Source organism: Macrotis lagotis, chromosome 6, assembly GCF_037893015.1.
Source record: "Macrotis lagotis isolate mMagLag1 chromosome 6, bilby.v1.9.chrom.fasta, whole genome shotgun sequence".
NCBI lineage: Eukaryota > Metazoa > Chordata > Mammalia > Peramelemorphia > Peramelidae > Macrotis > Macrotis lagotis.
The window spans coordinates 71,472,950-71,491,647 of record NC_133663.1 but is presented as its reverse complement, the minus strand read 5'-3'; the positions used below and the strand labels follow the sequence as shown (position 1 = coordinate 71,491,647).

Here is an 18,698-nt window from a genome sequence, read left to right as displayed (position 1 = left end):
ATAGATGACTCAGCCATTGTGCATTGAAGAAGAAACTCTGTAGATCAGTTGATCCCAAACCTTGGTAGGGACTGACATGGTCAGGCTCCCTTAGACTGCCCCGTAGGCTCTTAGGGACCCCAGTAGCCTGGCCACCAGCCTCAGACAACCAGGGCGTTCTAGCTGTATGGGGAGGAGTAGACGACACGTTAATCTTCTGGGCATGGAGGTAAGTCTGAACTGCCTTTTTCAGGTGGAAAACAAGCAGCAAGGACTACTGATACCCCATCTCTCCTCCCCACTTTTGCCTAATTCTCCCCTCTCCACTCCCACCTGCCTCTCATCCTAACACAATTCTCTGGAGGTGAGAATGGGGTGGAAAGGTACCCTTCTGTTATGGAGGACCTGGGTTTGTGCAATCATTCCAAGGTGGAGAAAGTGGCACATTAGATTTGCCTTTGCCCTTACTCTTGGGTAGAGTTTGGTTAGCTGGGAAGGTTAGATTCCTGGATTGGCAACTTCAAAGGTTGAGATCACAGGATTGTGCTTGAGATACCCACAGGAAAGATGTACTTTTCCCTGTTTGCTTTGTTGTTACTGTTTTAAATGTGTACATGTGCTTGTATTTTTTCCCCTATAAATATTTTTTTGAGTCAAATTATCTTAAATTACAGTTATGGGGGGCACAAAGAAGGCCCAATTCTAAACCCAAATCTTTTGGATAACACACTCAAAATAGAGTTTCCTGTCTTTGAGGAAGGGGCAGAGAGATATACTCACCACCTTTAACCCCTCACACTAAGAAACCTCCCCTCCCTAAAGTCAACACTTTCCCCTCCCTAATGCCCCCTAAAACCAGATGAGTATGCTAAGATTGCCAGCCAGGAAGAGCCCAAGGCTCTCAAGAGTTGTGCTCAAACCCTGCCCTCCCTTCCCACCCATTGCCCCCACCCTTTAGTCCCTCCCTACTGCCCTCTGCCCACTGTCCACTGCCCATGACCTGGGGAGAACAAAACAAATCCAAAGAGAGAAACAAAACAGGGCAACAAATACTTGTCATCTTTCAATCATCTTCACGCTTTATGTCCCTTCACACGTGCATGTGCCTGCTCGCACAGATGTGTCAAGAGAGCTCCTGTTCTAAACGACACCACCAACAGACACACGTTTGGCCCCATCTTTGCACTGCCTCCACCAGTTATTTGTGTATGTCCCTGCATGTGTCCCAGCATGTCTGCATGTGTGTGTTCACCTGTGTGTGTCTACCTGTCTGTCTGCAGTATGTGTCCATCTGTGTGTCCACCTGTATCTGCATATGTGTGTATGTTCTGTGTGGGTCCCCAGCTGCATTTGCATGTGTGTTCACTTGTGTACCTCCTGTCTGTGTCTGCACATGTATGTCTACCTATGTGTCTCTGACTATGTATACACATGTGTGTGTCTACCTGTGTGTCTCCTGTCTGTGTATTCACATGCGTATCCACTTGTATGTCTATCTGGACTTAGATATGTGCCCACCTTTAGGGTCTACCTGTGTCCACTTTTGTATCTGCCTTTATTTGTACTTCTGTGTCCACCTGTGTGTCTCATAGCTGTGTCTGGACATGTGTCTGTCCACTTGTGTGTGCCTGAACTTGTGTGTCTACCTATGTGTCTATACATGTGTCCAGCTGTCTGCACATGTGTCTGCCAGTGTTTGCATGTGCCTGCCTCTAGGCCTGTCCTAGTATGAACGCATGTGAACACACATGTATCCACCTATGCTGGCATGCATGTCCATCTATGTTTCTGCATGAGTGTATCTGTCTGTCTCCACATGTGTGTTTACCTGTGTGTCTACATGAGTCCACTGTGTGTCTGTCAGTGTTTGCATATGTATCTGTCTTATATGTCTATCTGTGTGTATCAATCTGCCTGCCTGCCTGCACACGTGCTTACCTGTGTGTCTGCCTGTGTCTATATGCATATGTCTGCCTGTCTGCACATGTCCACTTGTATGTCTGCATGTATGTATTCCCATGTGTTTTTGTTTTCATTTGTATTGTACATTTTTGTTGAGTTTGTTTTTATTTGTTTGTGTGTTTCTGTTTTTCTGTTAAAAGGAGTTCACTACCTGGAGAACACCAAATACCCAGGGGGTTCCTTCACTCCATCCGGCTTGGGGCCTCTCTGCTGGCCCACTAGGCTTTTGCCTTGGAGCCCTCCTATGAAGGCATCCCACTACCTCCTTCTTCCCACACCCCACACCCTGGGCCTCTCCTCCCATACTCTCTCAGCCTGCTCTCCTACCCCTCTGATGAGGTGGTCCTGTGTGGGTCCACCTCTGTTCTCTCTGCTTCCCTCCACCTGGTTTCAGGCCCACAGGTTCTCAAGGTCAAGGCCTTCCTGGAGCTTCCTGCTCTCAGACCGTGGTGACCCTCATGACAAGCTCTCGGTTGCCACCAGAGGAGCTCCGCTGCTCATGAGGTCTCAGGTGACTCAAGATGTGCAGGATGGTGTAAGCACAGTGGTGATCGGCCAGGGGGCCAGAGGGGTGGCCGGGAGCCCGGCTCCCGCTGCCGCTGCCACCATCGCCCTGGGCAGGATTGCCCACAGCCTCCTCTTCTGTGGAGGCAGCAGCATCGGCCTGGGTGGAGGAGGAGGTCCTGGGGTTTGTCCTGCCCCCAGCCTTTTGGTCCTCGAGGTCCTTTGTCTTGTCATAGTTCAACACTTTCCATTGCTGGTTCACAGCCTGCCATCTTTTAAAGATCCGGTATACAGATGGCCCCTCGTGGATGATCAAGCCTGAAGTAATGGGAGGGAAAAAAGGAAGTCAGCCTAAGACAAAAGGAAAAGGAAGAAACAGGCCCTAGAAGCAGTGGTGAGCTGATAAATGTTTAACAACCAGCTCTCCAAAAAAATTACACACAAGAAACACTTTAAAGTATACTATGCAATATTAACATTTCCTCCATCATTTCCTTAAGTATAAACAAGCAACATCCAATGCTTGGGTTCTTTCTACAGTTAGCAATATGAGTCAGCATTAAACCTACTCCATGGACCCCATGTTCTTCTAGGATTTGTGGGCAAACATCTCACCCAGACATGGAGTTTGTACATAGTAACCCAGAGGCACAACTACCATTGGTCACCTTGGGGAGCTTAATTTCTATTGGATTAGTCAGAATCTCCAAACCACAAGAGAGAGAGGGAGAGAGAGAGAGAGAGAGAGAGAGAGAGAGAGAGAGAAGAGTGCATTGAATTAACTGCTCGTTATGTGCTTCTCCAAAAATTTACCTAGGAAGGTCTTCTGATATAGATACTTCATTGGGGGTCCATACTTGAAAGCTTTCTAGTAGAGTAAAACCTCCCAAGGCTCACATTCTGTTTACATAGCTTTAAAACTTGAAGTCACATCTATAATCAGATCAGGTTTTAGAATTGAACTCCAGTGAAGGTGTTCCTTAATAAAAAGTTAGAATCAGTGAAACATCACTAGCAGAACTGGAAGGGACCTTAGAGACCCTTTAGTGAATAGGAGTTATTAATTTGAGGCTCATGGCCTTGTTCTTATTTAGCAAATAATTTTTTGATAACTATTGCAATTTATGCATTTAAAGACCTTATTATGAGGTGGGGGAGGGGCTTAGTTTCACCAGATTACAAAAGGATCCATGACACAAGAGAAATTAAGAAGTCAAGTCTAGTCCAACCTGTTTACCTGGTTGGTGATGGAAAAAAAGGTTAAAAAAAGAAGAGAAAGGACTGAAGTAGGCTAAATCCATTCCAATTTTCAAATGACTATTTCCATTAATAGGGAGTTGACATAGATTTTAATTAACTCCTTGTTACAAAGAATGTATAGTCTGATTGAAGAGGGTGGTTTAAATATTCTTCCTGAATTATACCTTCTAATTATCTAAATGCCTACTGCTTGGGAAGTAATTACACCATATTAATGAATAAGTGGCCAAAGGGGGCAAGCACCTGTTTTCTCAGATAATACTTCCTTGACAAGGAAAAGCTCAGCCCATCATCATTCACTTCCACTTCTCTTGATCCTGCTCTTACTTCCTGTTGCTGCTGTTCTATAAATTGCTTATTGATTCTTTTGCACTGGATGGGAATCAGGAAGTGGTCAAATGGAGATGAGATTGAGAGAGCTAAACTAATTTACCAATTTTTGTGCACCTGAGACCATCAGCACCACATAGGCTCCCAGTTCTGTAGATAAGTCCCAGAGAAGCTATGGGGAAATGTGTACTGATAAGCCTAGGGAATCTTGTTTGGGTGAGAGGATTGCCAGTTTATTCTTATTCTTGCTAATATAGTGCTAAGCTCCCATTTCTGTACTGCTCATTGCTTGCAGTGAATGACCCATCTCCTTCACTGCCCCATCCAAATTATGGTTTTATAAGAAAGTTTAAAAAAGATCTGCTATGGAGAAGACAAAGAAAATAGACATTTTTGTCCATTAAAACTTAATTTTAAAATATTTACAGAAGTAGGAAGGAGACTGGCCATGAGTGAAATACATGGCAGCTATAATTTATTAGAAAGGACATTGACTTGGAAGTAGAAAAATTTAGTAACTCTCCTCCCTATTAGCTGTGTTACTTTAGGTGAGTAACCTCTCTAATCTCATCTGTAAAAGGAAGGGATTGGAGTTGAGGGTCCCTAAAGTTCCTTTGAGCTTCAAGTAATATGATCCTGATACTGAAAAAAGGTGGAAGTGGGTCAGGGAAGAAGAAGGAAGACATAAAAGGGAATAGAAAGGAGAGGAGAATAAAGAATAGAATGGGGGAAAGGATGAAGGAATAGAAAAGTGAAGACAGAAAACACAATCAGAGAAAAAAGATGAATCTTTATCATGAGAAATTGGGCTTAAAGGGATACATCATTAAAGATATACATTCATTTAGTTCTACAGAGTGTCTCTCCAGCTCTATCATGAGTACAGTAAGGGATACATTTTCCCAAGATTTCTTTCTTTGTCTTCTCAGTTTCTTGAATTCTTAGAACTTTTGTTTTTCATAGTACAGTTTATCTAAATGGGCAGGGTTTTTCAGAGGGAATCTGTTGCTTTCTCTATTTTGTGTACAGCCAGAAGTCCTAAATTCAGGAATTATAGCCTGCTGCTCAGGAAAAATAGTCTAGGTAGGCTCTGAGGTTATTTGCCACTGGTGGGTGTATGGGTGGGTTCTTTTTATTCAGTGGAAGAAATTCCACTGCTTCTCCATCCTTGTGCGTCTAAGTCTCATACTGTCTCATACTCATAATAAATCTCATTTATTCAGAGTCTAATCTCAACCTTCCCCAATTGGTTTTTGTACTATCTTTTCTCAATTTAAATTGTATAGCTATATACCTAGTGCTAGGTGGGGAAAGCAGCTGGCTGCCATCCTCTGTAGAGCAACCTTGTCGATGAATTAGAATTAGACTCTTGAAAAGCCCAGTGAATTTGTGTGGGAGCTGGGAGCTCTCATTCCCATCAGTGGGCCCACTCAGAACTCCAGGGGGTGGTCACTTATCTTTGTTAAATCCTTTATGCAGAGTCATCATTTTTATTATGCAAAGTTTTCAAAACCTAACTTTGAAGCAATCAGTAGGGAAGGATGAGGCAATCTTAGAAATTTTTCATCATCAGCTTTTTAGCAGATTTATTGACTACTATATTGGATGAAGCTGGCCTAGAAACAATAGAAGTACCTTGACCTGCTCACAGAGAAAATGGGGAGAATAATACCAACTGTTTCACAAGCTTGTTATAATGATCAATTAAGATAACATATGCACAATACTTTGCAACCCTTCATGAACAATGTATAAATGCTACCTGTTTTTTTGGAGGCAATTGGGGTCTGGTATCAGTCTGAGGTGGCATTTGTACTCAGGTCCTCCTGACTCCTGACTGGCACTCTAGAAATTACTCTACCTAGCGGCCACAAAGTTAGACATTATAAAGAGGAAAAAAAAAAGAAAGCACAGTTCATTTTTCTCAGTGGCCCCAACTCAGCTCTTTCCCATCTCTCCTCCAGTCTCCTCACAACTTTTGCTCCACTTTCACAATGCCCCCCCCCCGCTTGGTCTCATCTTTTCTAGTGCCCTGCCACAGTCCCTGACCTTTCTCCTCCCCTTAAAGTAACACCTTAACCCCCTTTCCCACCTCTACTTCTGACCCAATTTACCTAGCACTTCTAAGTAGTGAGATAAGGTAGCATTGACCCAGAGAAATTCCTGATTGACTGCCATCATTGTGTTTGGGCTTGATATAGGTATCAGACAAAGCCTGGAGAACTCCATTTTTCAAACCTCTAACTCTCCAAGTCCCTGGTTCTACTCCTCTGAATGCCAATTTGGTTCAGACAGAGACTACCCTAGAGAGAAAACATCAGGCTCGTGTAGGAGGCAATAAACACAGCAAGTTATTTTTAGTAGGCTTGGCATCACTGGGAAAGAGCAGACTAGCAATGCCATTGGCTGTTTGATCATCACCAGGCAAGGGACAAGCTCGTTGGCTATCTCCCACTGCCCAGCACTTGGCAAGCCGTGCCCCTGAGCTTCTCAGAGGAGTGCTGGAGGAAGTGGGAATGGACTCCCTGGTCCTGTCCCATTCTGGGCCTTTTGCAAAAACCTCATGAACAGTCAGGCTTCTGGGGAGTCCTTCACTTTGGATAGTCTTAAATGGTTGAAGGTTTAGGGGTAGAATTTTCTAATGAAGAAGTCAACCTTTCTCCTTATGATTCCATCCTGGTTATTCCCAGAGAGATGACTTTTTAGATGGTAAAGAATAGCCAGGAAGGTCTTCAAGAAGGTAGGTGGTGCCACAATACATAGAGCTGGAGTCAAGAAGAAATGAGTTCAAATCTAGCTTCAGACACTGACTAGTCATGGGGCCCTATGCAAGTCACTTAATAGCCTTATTTCCAAAATTGGTATATGTGAATAACAATAGCCTATACCTCACAGATTGTTGTAAGAATCAAATGATATTTTTAAAGCCCTGGCACATTGTAAGAGCTCAATAAATTCTGATTCCTTTCCCCCTTCTCCCATGAAAATAAAATTAGGTAAAGTAGGCATAGCACCTGGCTGGGTGTAGTTCTATTCCTAGACATGCCATTGACATTGTTCAAGTGACATGTCTTTTCTGAGTTCCATTTTCAACAATCTTATGACCTATCCTGCCACAAAGACATTGAGGGGATAAGTAAATCTTTGGCAGAAAAATTATAGATTGGCAGATCCCAAAGCATCCTCATGAGGGATGCTTATGTAATATTATTATCAGAAGTCCAAGAACCCCAAAGGAATGTATGGTAGAAAGGATTCATGTGTTGGATAGGGAGGTAAATTAGGTATACTTCACCTGGATCTTCTCTGTTTCCAGAAAGACTGAAAGGTCATTTCCTCAGCCTGGGGTTTATCTGATCAGAAAAGAATAACTAACATTTATATGGCACTACATTTAGGTTTTCAAAGTTCTTTGTATATATAATTTATCTCAATGGATCTTTGCAAAAAGACAAAAAGGTAGAGATAATTACTATGCTCATTTTGATAAAATTGATCCTGAGAAAAGTCAAGGAATTTGCTGAAGACCACATCGAAACAGGTCTTTTTAATTCTAAGACTAATATTCAATCTCCTAGGATATCTAGCTGGTGTTTGTCTAAAATCTACTTTTCCCTAATCCATTCGGTTGAAGAAATAGCTGTTGAATTCCTACTATGTGCAAAGGATTCTGCTAGGGAAAGATTAGGATATAGAAATAAATTGAAAAGATAAGATGCTTGTTCTCAAGAAAGTTGCAGGAAAAGCGAAAGGAAAAAGAACAAGCATTTATTAACACACCTACTAACACTTTACAAATAATTTCTCATTTGATCAGGAAAGATAAGACATGTATACATGAATGAATGGAGACTAGATTTGTGATTTTCTTGGTAAAGGAACTTCCTTCCAAACTAGAAAACCCTCTCTACAAAAGTAGTTTGATGGCTTCAAAGAATACAAAGATAATAAATAACTGGTTCAGAGTCACATAACCCCTATGCTTCAGAGGCAGGGTTTTTGAACCCAGGTTAATCTATCTCTAAGGTCAGCTATATCTCAGGGAAGTCTTCAGAGACAGAGTGATCTTGGGGGTTCATAATAGCACATTCCTCCTAAACTTGTTGTAATATCAAGTTAAATAATATTTGTAAAGTGCCTGAGACTTGGTAGGCATGATATAAATGCTAGTTGCTGCTGTTGTTGGAGATGGGCCTTGAAGAATGAGCTATTTTTAAAAAGCAGAGTAGATGGGGAAAGTATTCATGAAACTAAAATCATTGGAATGTATTTGAGAAATGATCAGTAGTCCCATTTGACTGGATAGTAGAGTCAAGAACTCTGTGGTGAAGCAAGACTGGAAAAACTGGACTCAAGGGACTTTGAAGGCTAGACTAAGTACTATAGCTTTATTCTGAGGTTAATGGGGAGCCACTGAGAGTTTTAAGCAAGAGAGAAATGTGATCAGAATTGTGTGTTGGAGGGATATTAATTTTTAATATTGGAAGATATATTTGAGAGGGAACAGATTAAAAACTGAATGGCAAGCAGGATGGATGCTCAGTTCTTCCTTGGAGGCAGCAGGGGATGATGGGGGAGAAAGCAAGAATTTTTGAGGTATGGAGATACTGAGCTGAATGTGCTCATAACAGATATCCTCCATTTTCTCATTATAATAGAAGACAGTTAATATGTAGACATTCATAGGGATCTGGGTGAAGAATCAAGGAGAGTGGGAAAGGTTTAAACAGTCATTGTTGAGGAATATGATAGGAATTAATAAGAAATGATTTTTAGAGGAAAGCTGAGCCACAGTGAGAGTCCAACTAAACTTTTTTTCAACAAAAATACAAATTTGTAGTGTAACTAATTGATACATATTCATGGTTTTCTTTACTAACTCCTTGGCAGACTGAACACAGGAAGAGAGAAAGTGAATTCTGGGGAAAACTAGGGATTATTAGGATGAAAGCAATGCCAGAACAAAAGAATTTTTAATGGCTTCGAGGATAATGGTAAACAGTAACAAAATAGCTGACTATCATGTTCAGATTAGGTAGAGAGGCAAGTGAAACAAAACTGGGGATGGGGAAATGGAAAAATACACAAGAGTCAAATGACTGGACTATGAGGAGGATGGACAATAGACACATTGGTAGTAAGAGAAGGGAGGAGGTAGAAGGACAGGAGACTATGATCTAAAGTTCTTCAAGTGATCAAGTGAGCTATGAGGCCAGGGTGTAAGAAGGGTAGAGCATCAAACATGGATTGTGGAAGCTGGCCAGAATGATAGCAAGGGATGGGATTTTTTAAGCTCAATGATCACATCATTGCTGTTATTTTATGAGGCAGAGAGTGATTGGATTAGATGACGGCTGAAGAACTGTCCAATACAGATGTTCTATAATTGCATGATGAGTGGAGGGTGAACCAGATCATTAAGGAAGGATGTGTCCTTAGAGAATGACAATGTTGAAGAATGAGAAAGAATAAGATAACTAGAATGTGATCCTTAAAGAGAGGTATTTGAATAATAGTGGTAGAACAGAGGTCTGATATAGGCAATGTGTTAATCCCTCCTCTTGGCTCCATGAATCTAGGAAATGGTGTCAAGTTCCCATGAATGCTGATTTTGGTATTCCTTAAAAGAGAGGGAGAAATTCAGAAAATACTAGGTTCCTGTCAACTGGGGGAGTGGGGGCCTGGCTAATCAGATGATGCCATAGGAACAGGGAATCATTTTGGGATTATATTTTTATAAGGAACTCTCAGAGAGTAAATGCCTACCAAATGCAGGTTCAATTCAATTCAATTCACTAATAATTTTTAAGTGCCTACAATGTGCCAGGCACTGTGTTCTGGGAAAAGAAATAAGGAAAAAAAGGTAATCCCTGCCCTCAATCTAATGAGGGAAGACAGCACACAAATGGGAACTGAGAAATGGAGAGATATCGTTCCAAGAAGAGGAAGCAATTAAAGAAGACTTTGAAAGGAATTTAGTGCTCTACCATCTAATTAAACAGGAGAGGCAACTGACACTATTTCTATAATTTATCATTTTAAAGAGTTTCCTAGAACACTAAAAGTTTAAGTGACTTGACCCAAATCACATACCTAGAATGTGCCAGAGGCCAGGCTTGAACTTGGTTCTTTCTGGCACTAAAGTGAACATAATAGACTATTATTGCTACATGACACCATAGTGCATAGAGCACCAGACTTGGAGTCAGAAAGATTCATTTTTGTGAGTTCAAATCTGGCCTCAGATACCTACTAGTTGTGTGCCCTGAGCAAGTACTTAATCCTGGTTTGCCTCAGGGTCTTCATCTGCAAAATGGACCGGAGAAATAAATGGCAAATGAGTCCAGTATTTCTGCCAAGAAAACCCAAAATGGGGGCACAAAGTGTCAGACACCCGAAAAAATGACAAAAAAAATAGCAAAAAATATAAATAAGAGGAATTCAGAAAACCAAAAGAATTACAGACAGACAAGAAGGAACCTTAGAGGTCTAACACCTTTATTTTGCAGAATAGGAAACAGGGACCCAGAGAAATTAATTGACTCTATTGTTAATAAGCATAGCCTTTGTCCTATCATTCCATTAGTTCTGAATTACTGAGAATCTACTCTTCCAAAAGGAACTGCATTCCTGGTCAAGGGACTGAATATTCCTTTACTCAGGCTCCTGGAAGCATGGGACTCATTGACAGACATCTATCCTTGTTCCACATTCCCACTCTCAGATTTTCTCTTTGCCACCAGCATCCAGCCACTCTCTTTATCACCCAGTCCAACTCCTTGTTTCAGTTAACTTCTGATCTCTAGGCAAACGCTTTCTCAAGGAGTTCAGTATCTGGCTCTCAGCCTTCATAGTCACTCCAACCCCTGCCCTATCCCTTGAACAAAATAGTCTAATTAAAGTTTTTTTCTCCATTTCATTGGCTGTCTTTAATACCTGGAATGCTCTTGCTCCTCAATTAGACTTCTATGCTTCCCTAGCTTTCTTCAAAATTCATCTCAAATCCTGCCTTCTGCAGGGAGCATTCCCCTGATGCTAAGCATTTCCCTTTTGAATGACCTTCCATTTACTCTGCATGAATCTTGTATACATTTATTTATATGTCGTCTCCCTCTTCAGAACATAAACTCTTTGGGAGCAGGTACTATTTTCCCCTTTTTCTTCATAGCTCCAGCATTTAGCACAGTGGCTGGTGCATATGATGCCACATTTGGATATTGCTTATTGAATAACTGCCATGAATCTTAGGTAGAACAGTATACATATTCATGACTCTTTGATTACTCAGTTCTAAGTTCATCTGTCTCCCAAACTCCCATGACTTCATTCCCAAGACAGAGACACAAAAAGTTCCTATACATGATATAGCCACCTACCCATATTTATTCCACCTCCATGATCCAGAGCTCTGAAATTCCTTTTTCTGTCTGACTACAACCTTCCATTCTTCAATCTCTAGTCTTCATTCTTACAAAGACCTCCAATTCCTCTATCCTCTCTACCTGTTCTCAAAGTCTATGACTCCTGATTTAAGGGTTAATAGGTTCAACCATACACTGTTACCTTTTACTTCCTTGTTTCCTTTTCCTATGACCACAGACCTCTTGCCATGCCACAAGCTGAGGGTGACCCCACCATCCATTTTCCCTATCATTATACAAATGTTACTGAATAATCCTACAGAAGGTCATGCAACCATTCCAATGAAGTTCCCTTACAATTTATGTTTTTTAATTTCAACTTGACCCTAATTGCCTCACAGTAATCCTGACTCCTCAGCCAAATGGGACCATTCATCATCTCCTAAGGTTGGTTTGAGTTTTCTAGCTTCATGCTTTTTTTGATTAATTTTCTATCACTTTCTTCACAGGCAATTACAAAGCTTCCTTTTTCTCCTAAGACTTCCTATACCACTTATTCCCTTCTCCCTCTCAGAAGATTTTGCTTCTTACTCTACTGAGAAAATTCTGCCAAAATTTCCCTCTTTGTCTCAAATCCAACTTCCAAATCCTTCTAATTCCCTCACCCATTCTCTCTTCGTTTCCTTAGAACCTTCTCACTGCTAACTTTAACCTCTTTACTTGTGATCTTAAAGCCATTCCCTTCTAGCTTCTCTAGAAATTTGACCTCTCAGTCATTGCCTTCTTCTTAACTTCAATCTCTCCTTGTGTTCCCTTTCCTAAAAGACAAACATATCTGTGGCTCTATCATCTATTTTAAAAAAAACCCAATCCCTTGATTTGCTCTGTCCTCAAAGTAACATCTTCTATCTTTTTCCCATTCACAATCAAATTCTTGTAATAGGTGGTCCATACTTATTAAATCTATTCCCTCATCTCCACTGACTTCTCATCCCCTTTAAGTCTGGCTCCTGACCTCACCAGTTTACTTTCTCCCAGATTATCAAAGATCAATAAACTCATAAATCCACTGGTCTTTTCTCAGTATTCATCCCCTTTGATCATTCTGTAGTTTTCTCACTATCAGTCACCAACTTGTCCTGAGATTCTCTCTTACTTTAGCTTCTTTAATGCTTTTTTTGCAGTTCTTCTCATTATCTGAATATTCCTTCTTAGTACCCTTTGTTGGAATGTTAAACTCCTTCCACCTATCAAATAAATTCCCTTCTTTTGCCCCAGGTTAAAATATAATCTCAAATTGGCATTTAAAGCTCTACACAATCTGGCATCCACCTATCTTTTCAGTCCTTTTTCACATCTTTCTTATACTCTTTATCATGGTCAAACAAGACTAGGAGCTGTTCCCTGTACACACCCTTTCATCCTCTATGTCTCTGACTTTGCATAAGGAGGTCCCCAAGTCTCTAATGCACTCCCTCCTCATTTTTTCCCAGTTTTTTTTCAAAATACAACTCAGATGGCAATTCATTCATGAAGATTTTTCCTGAACCCCTCTTCTCAGTTTCTCCCTCTTGATTACACTTTGCATTATTTTCAATATGCTTACTTGTGTATATACTGTGACTCCTCTCTCCTCCAGGAGAGGGGAGCTCCTGACAATGCCTTTCACTCAGCAGACCCTTAACAAATACTCAAGAATGCTCAAGGTCACATTGGAAGAAAAGTAGCAAAGTCAAAATTCAAGCCTAGGCCCCCTGCCTTCAAATATAATGTTCTTTGTACCATGCTTTGATGAATTTTATGACTTGATTCAGAAGAAAGAAAGCAAAAATAAGGAGAGTCAACACAGTGATCACAATTGACAACACTAAAAATCAAAAGAACCCAGACAAATGCAACAATCAATAGTGGTTCCAGAAAACTGATATTAGATCATGCATCCTTTTGGACTATGGATCTGAAATGGAGCATATTTTGTGATATATATTTATTATATTGAACAGTTTTGCTTAACTGTTTTGGGATGCTTTTACAAAGAAGATTTCTATTGGAAGAAATTTCTGGAAAGAGACTAGTATATAAAATTGCATTAATAAAACATGGAAACACTATCAAAGATGATGCAGCTGTAACTGGACTCATGACACAAGTTCATCTAGTCATGTCCCACTAGTCTTCCCTTTGCACTCTTTGACAATAGGGTAAAGCACAGGAAACCACCCTAAGTAAACACAAGCAACATTTAAGCTCCGAGGATGCTTTGCTCTTCAGTCATTCAACTTTTCCTCATCCCCTTTAATTCTAGGACCTTCCTTCTGTTGATTATCTCCAATTTATCATGCATTGTTGTTTGTATGTTAAACTGTGAGCTTCATGAAGGTAGGGAATGTCTTTGACCTTTCTTTGTAACACTGGCGCTAAGCACGATGTCTACAACATGCTTGTTGTTGACTGTTGAGTACTTAACTAGTTAGCCAGGCATGTGCTAAGCTCTGAGGATACAGAGAAAAGCAGAAACTACTACTTGTCCTCAGGAAACTCCCATCCTAATGGGAGGGGGGACAATATGCAAGCAATTATGGACCTGAAAGATATAAAACTTTATCATTTAGGTACTTATAGTGTTGGCAAGGGGAAAAGTCTAAGAAAAAAAGCTACTGGTATCTGACTGGAGCTGTTATCCTAATCTAAAGGGAAAGCTAAAGGATTTCCCAACACTCTTAACTCAGTCTCCTTGCCTTTCTTCTTCTTATTATGACAGTCCAAAACACACTGTATATATGCTGCAATGTATCATTGTATATACAAAGTATGTATGATGTACAATGTATACTATATCTACATTGCAATGTATTATTGTATATACAATATATGATGTATGTACAATGTAATATATTATTGTGACAAAACCATATGAAGAGTCTGTACAGATTCTCCTGGGAGGAAAGGGTTGTATTGTATGCTAGTGATAACCTCCCCACGCTTGCCTTCCTAGTATTAGAAGAAAATGAGGAAGGAAAGTTCAGTGACATTCAGTGGAAGGGAGGGCCTGAGCAAAGTAAAACTTTGAGTAAGATAAAAACCATATGCCTGAGACAGCTTCCTACACTTTGTCCACCCACTTGTTCCCATTACTTAAGCAGCTGCTGCTAGAGCCCCATTTCTCCATGAACTTTTCCTAGACTGAAGAGACGCAAAGAAGAGCTTCTACCCAATTCAGAGATGAAACTCGGGCAATTCTTTCATATTCCCCACTATCCTTTATCCAATGCCTCATGAAACATCTGTTTTCATTGACCTGCCTCCAGAAGTGGCAGAGGCTGGATGACCATTTGTCAGGTTTGTTTTGGTGGGGATCTCTTGTGTATGGGCTGCTCTACATTGCCAATGAGATCCCTTCCCACTCTCAATTTATTTGGTTCTGAGAAATATTGGCCAACACTGGGAAAGCCATGCAAATAGAGGGCAACCTTGGAGAGAGACAATAATAAAGACTTTCCCGTAGCCCTGAACCAGTCAAGACAAATTCAAGGGACTTTTTTATAGCACTACTATAAGTAATCAATTCATTTTCATAAAATAATTTATCCACATGTGAGGTAATACCATAAATAGGAATAACTATTTATCACTTATACCAAGATCTCACCCATTTGGGAATGACCCATATTCACCTGTGTCAGTTGAATACATACATGTATTATACATACAATAATATATTGCAATGTATATTGTGATAAGGCAATCAATGCCTTTATGGTTACTCCAAAGAGGTAGAACAGTTGAACTATGAGTCCATTAAGTCTATGCTCAATAGCTACAACTGGGAAAAAAACACTGACCTGTCTCCTATAAGGAAGTTATAAAAATAGGGAGAAACAATCTGGGCCTCTTTGCTAGTGAGCTTGAACTTGCCTGTATGATGTATTATAGATGACATGTATATGTAAAAATTTTTGTATATTAGGTAGTGCAGGAAGCTTCTTGATAAGGCCAAGGATAGGGTGATGGCCAATTTGGTATTCATTGGTCAGCAGTTGATGCATCCCTTAAACAAGAACTCGTGATATCTCAGATGCGCCCATGTCACATGCTTTGGGATCTTAATTGTCTGCAATCAGTGATGATCCTAACAACTCTGACTTAGATCAAAATAGTGACTAGGTATTAGTAATGTGAAAAGAGCTCCTAAGGAATTCTGTGCCCACAGTAGTTAGTACTTGGTTTTTCCCTGGTTTTGTGAGTCCATGTGTCCTCCAATGAGTTTTAGAATCTAGTTCAGGAGGGATATTGTCAGTCTGTCAATAAATATTTATTAAGTAGTTAATAAAAACATGCAAAAGACAGGCCTTGTGAGATAACTGTCTAATGCCTGCCTGTATCATTGGAAGAGTAGAATTCTTGGCATCTACTTACTTGTGTAAATCTGTGGAAGGCTCAGAAGATTTAGAAGCAGGTTCTGAGTAGGTCACATTACAAAGAATCAAGAGAACTATAATAAAAACCTTGCTTCAGGCAACCCTTTCTCTAGACTCATCATATGACACTATAATGTTTGCAAAGCATTTTAGATCTATTATTTCATTTGGGCCCCACAACAGCTTTGTAAGGTAGGTGCTAAAGTTATTCTATTTTATAAATGAGAAAACTGAAGCTTAGATGTTTAGTGATTTGATCATGTCATACAACTAATAAGTATCAGAGGCATGACTTGAAGCCATGTTTTTTTAATGTCTACTGGTTCTGAGATCTCACATGTATTTGCTATTAGGAGAAATAGAACTTCTCAGAATAGAGATAATAGAAAAAATGATAACATAAAAGTCATTTCTATTTGACTCTGAAATAAATTATAGTTCCCTGTGCAGTAAATTTACCCTCTTAATTGGATATTGCTTGAGTTATATCAAAAATTGTTGCTATAGTATATGACTATAAAATAACATCTTAAAACAATTTTGCTCAATTTGTTTTCTTGCTTAAGATATGACCTTACTTATTCCAATGAGGTTAAAACATTTAACAGTTTAACAGTTAAAACATTTTTGAAAATCTTCTTTCAGATTTATCTTCCCAGTTCATTTGAGACATTACAAAAAATAAGCCCAATTAGTTTATAGTCATACTGTTTTGTTTTGCCCCCAAATGGTTATCAACATTATACACCAGTTTGGGCTTTTGACCTTGTCCTAAAATCCAATCGACTCTTAAAGAATGAAGATTGGCTAGCACCAATGAAATTCAGAAAAATGGAACCCAGACACTTTAGGAAATATTCAAAGAAGCATCCTAAAGATGTACTGAATGAGGACAGTGTCCCCAGAATGCAAATCTAGCTTACCAAGGTGACCTTTGAAGAGGACAAGATTCATTTGGATGTATAAGTTCTGCTACATTTTTAAAAAATCAGTCACATTAACTTCCTGAGTATACTGTGAATGAGCAGTTGACATGATTTTGCAAGCATACTGAATACTAAGAGGATATTGATCTGGGAATAAAGTATTTTTCCCCAGAGTGTCCACAAAATGGATAATCGATACAAAGATAATCAAGAGTTTATCATTGCCCATAATGTTCATGCATTTGCTTGGTACATATTATTTATAAAAGTTCCATTTTCTGGTGCTTCATCCTGGTTTGGAGGAGAGAATGGGTTCTTGAAAGCTTGAGGTAAATCACAAGCCCTGGCAGGAATTTCCAAGCCAAAAAGACTTCAAGTATGGGATTGGGTATGTGTTGCTTCTCTGATTTTGCGAAGGCTCCTTATCAGGTGGGCTGCAGAATTTTTAACTACAATAACTGACAGAAACAATTGTGATCTACATTACTGAAGGGAGGAATCACGCTGCACAAATAACAGATCTTGGAAGTACTGAAGGCTACTCAGCAATTAGTTATCTTTTTGACTCTTGAATGTGTGTCCAGTCTAACATTACTTGTCTTAGATAGCAAATCCCTCCAACCAGGTTTCCTAGCCACTTGAAAACCACAAATCTTTCTCCCAATCCTCCAAACAGAAAGAAAACTATTCTATAGGTTATTAATTTACTTTCAAAATTAAAGTGAATGAAATTTTGTTTTGATAATCTCACAATGAGAGACAGTGAAGCATAGTGGATAACACTGAAACCAGGAAGACCTGTTCAAGTCTTTCCTCTTAAACTGATTTTTTTTAATCTTGTGCAAATTATTTAACCCTCACTGCTCCAAACAATTCTCTAAAACTATAAATTTCAACCTTCATGAATATAAATTAAAATCTAGTTTTAAAAAAAGAAAGAAAAACACTATAAGTTTTGGGGAAGGTTCCAACCTAAATTGTTGAGAGAATTGCTCCGTACTGGTGAAATCTGTAGCCCAAGTCTTTCAATGAAAGGCAGGATAGAGTGTCAAACTTAAGCCAAAAGGACCTGGCATTGGCACTCATCAGCCATGTGGCCATGAGCTAATCACTCAAGTTTCTCAGTATTCCAATCTTTCAGTAGTTTTTGGACTGGAAGGCTGCCATTAGTGGAGATAGCTTCCACACTTGGAAAGTTAATTTCCTATATCAATAAAAATTATAGATCTGAACCAAAATAAATAAAATTTACAATATCTGTGATAATCAAAGAAAAGGAGGTGTGGCAAAATCAGGGGCAAGGACTATTTCTGTCAAAGACACTGGATAAAATATAACACAACACTATGCCCAGAGGAATTTTTTTTTACCAAAACCTTTAGGATGCAAATAATTTGAATTCTTTGTTCTTGTGATGAGATAAGAACTCCTTAAAAATGAAAATAATAAAGAAAAGAGAAGAGAGGAAGATGTCCATGTCCTTCCTAGCCTACCTTTCTGATAGCTGACATATCCTGGCTTTACCAAGCAATTTATTTGGGGGTTATTTTAATCCCCCCAAAGCCCTTAATTAATTTACTCTTGTTAAATTGTAATAACTTGAGCCACTGGAGCAGAGAATACCACATTCATTTGCTAGATGACTCCTTCACTTTTTTTACTGCAGTTGGGTCATATTATTAGGGAAGAAGAAAGAAAGGGTAAGTACACTAAGGATATTAGAAATGTCATGATTTCTCATGGAGAGAGCAAGGGTGGGAGATATGAGCCATCTCTGCCCTCATTTGCAATGCCAAGCTTCTGAAGATCTACAGGCTGAGAGAGATTAGGAAATCTATTCTGTGAAAGTATATTGGATGAGGGGATTCCCATAGAGTACCCTAAATTCTTATTTTAGCCATCGATTTCAACTTTCTAAAATCTCATAAGGAAAGAAAATGAACTGGTTAGTATTGTAT

At 39.6% G+C, this 18,698-nt stretch overlaps 1 protein-coding gene across 1 annotated transcript in view; it reads right to left on the bottom strand.

The window, feature by feature from the left end:
- Positions 1 to 985: 985 nt before the first annotated feature.
- The window catches only part of MARCHF4 (membrane associated ring-CH-type finger 4), a 132,867-nt gene continuing 115,154 nt past the window's right edge, over positions 986 to 18,698 (bottom strand). The window contains exon 4 of the mRNA XM_074191415.1: positions 986 to 2,763. Within this exon, the coding sequence (XP_074047516.1) occupies positions 2,381 to 2,763 (383 nt within the window). The 3' untranslated portion in view covers positions 986 to 2,380. The remainder of the gene's footprint in view (positions 2,764 to 18,698) is intronic.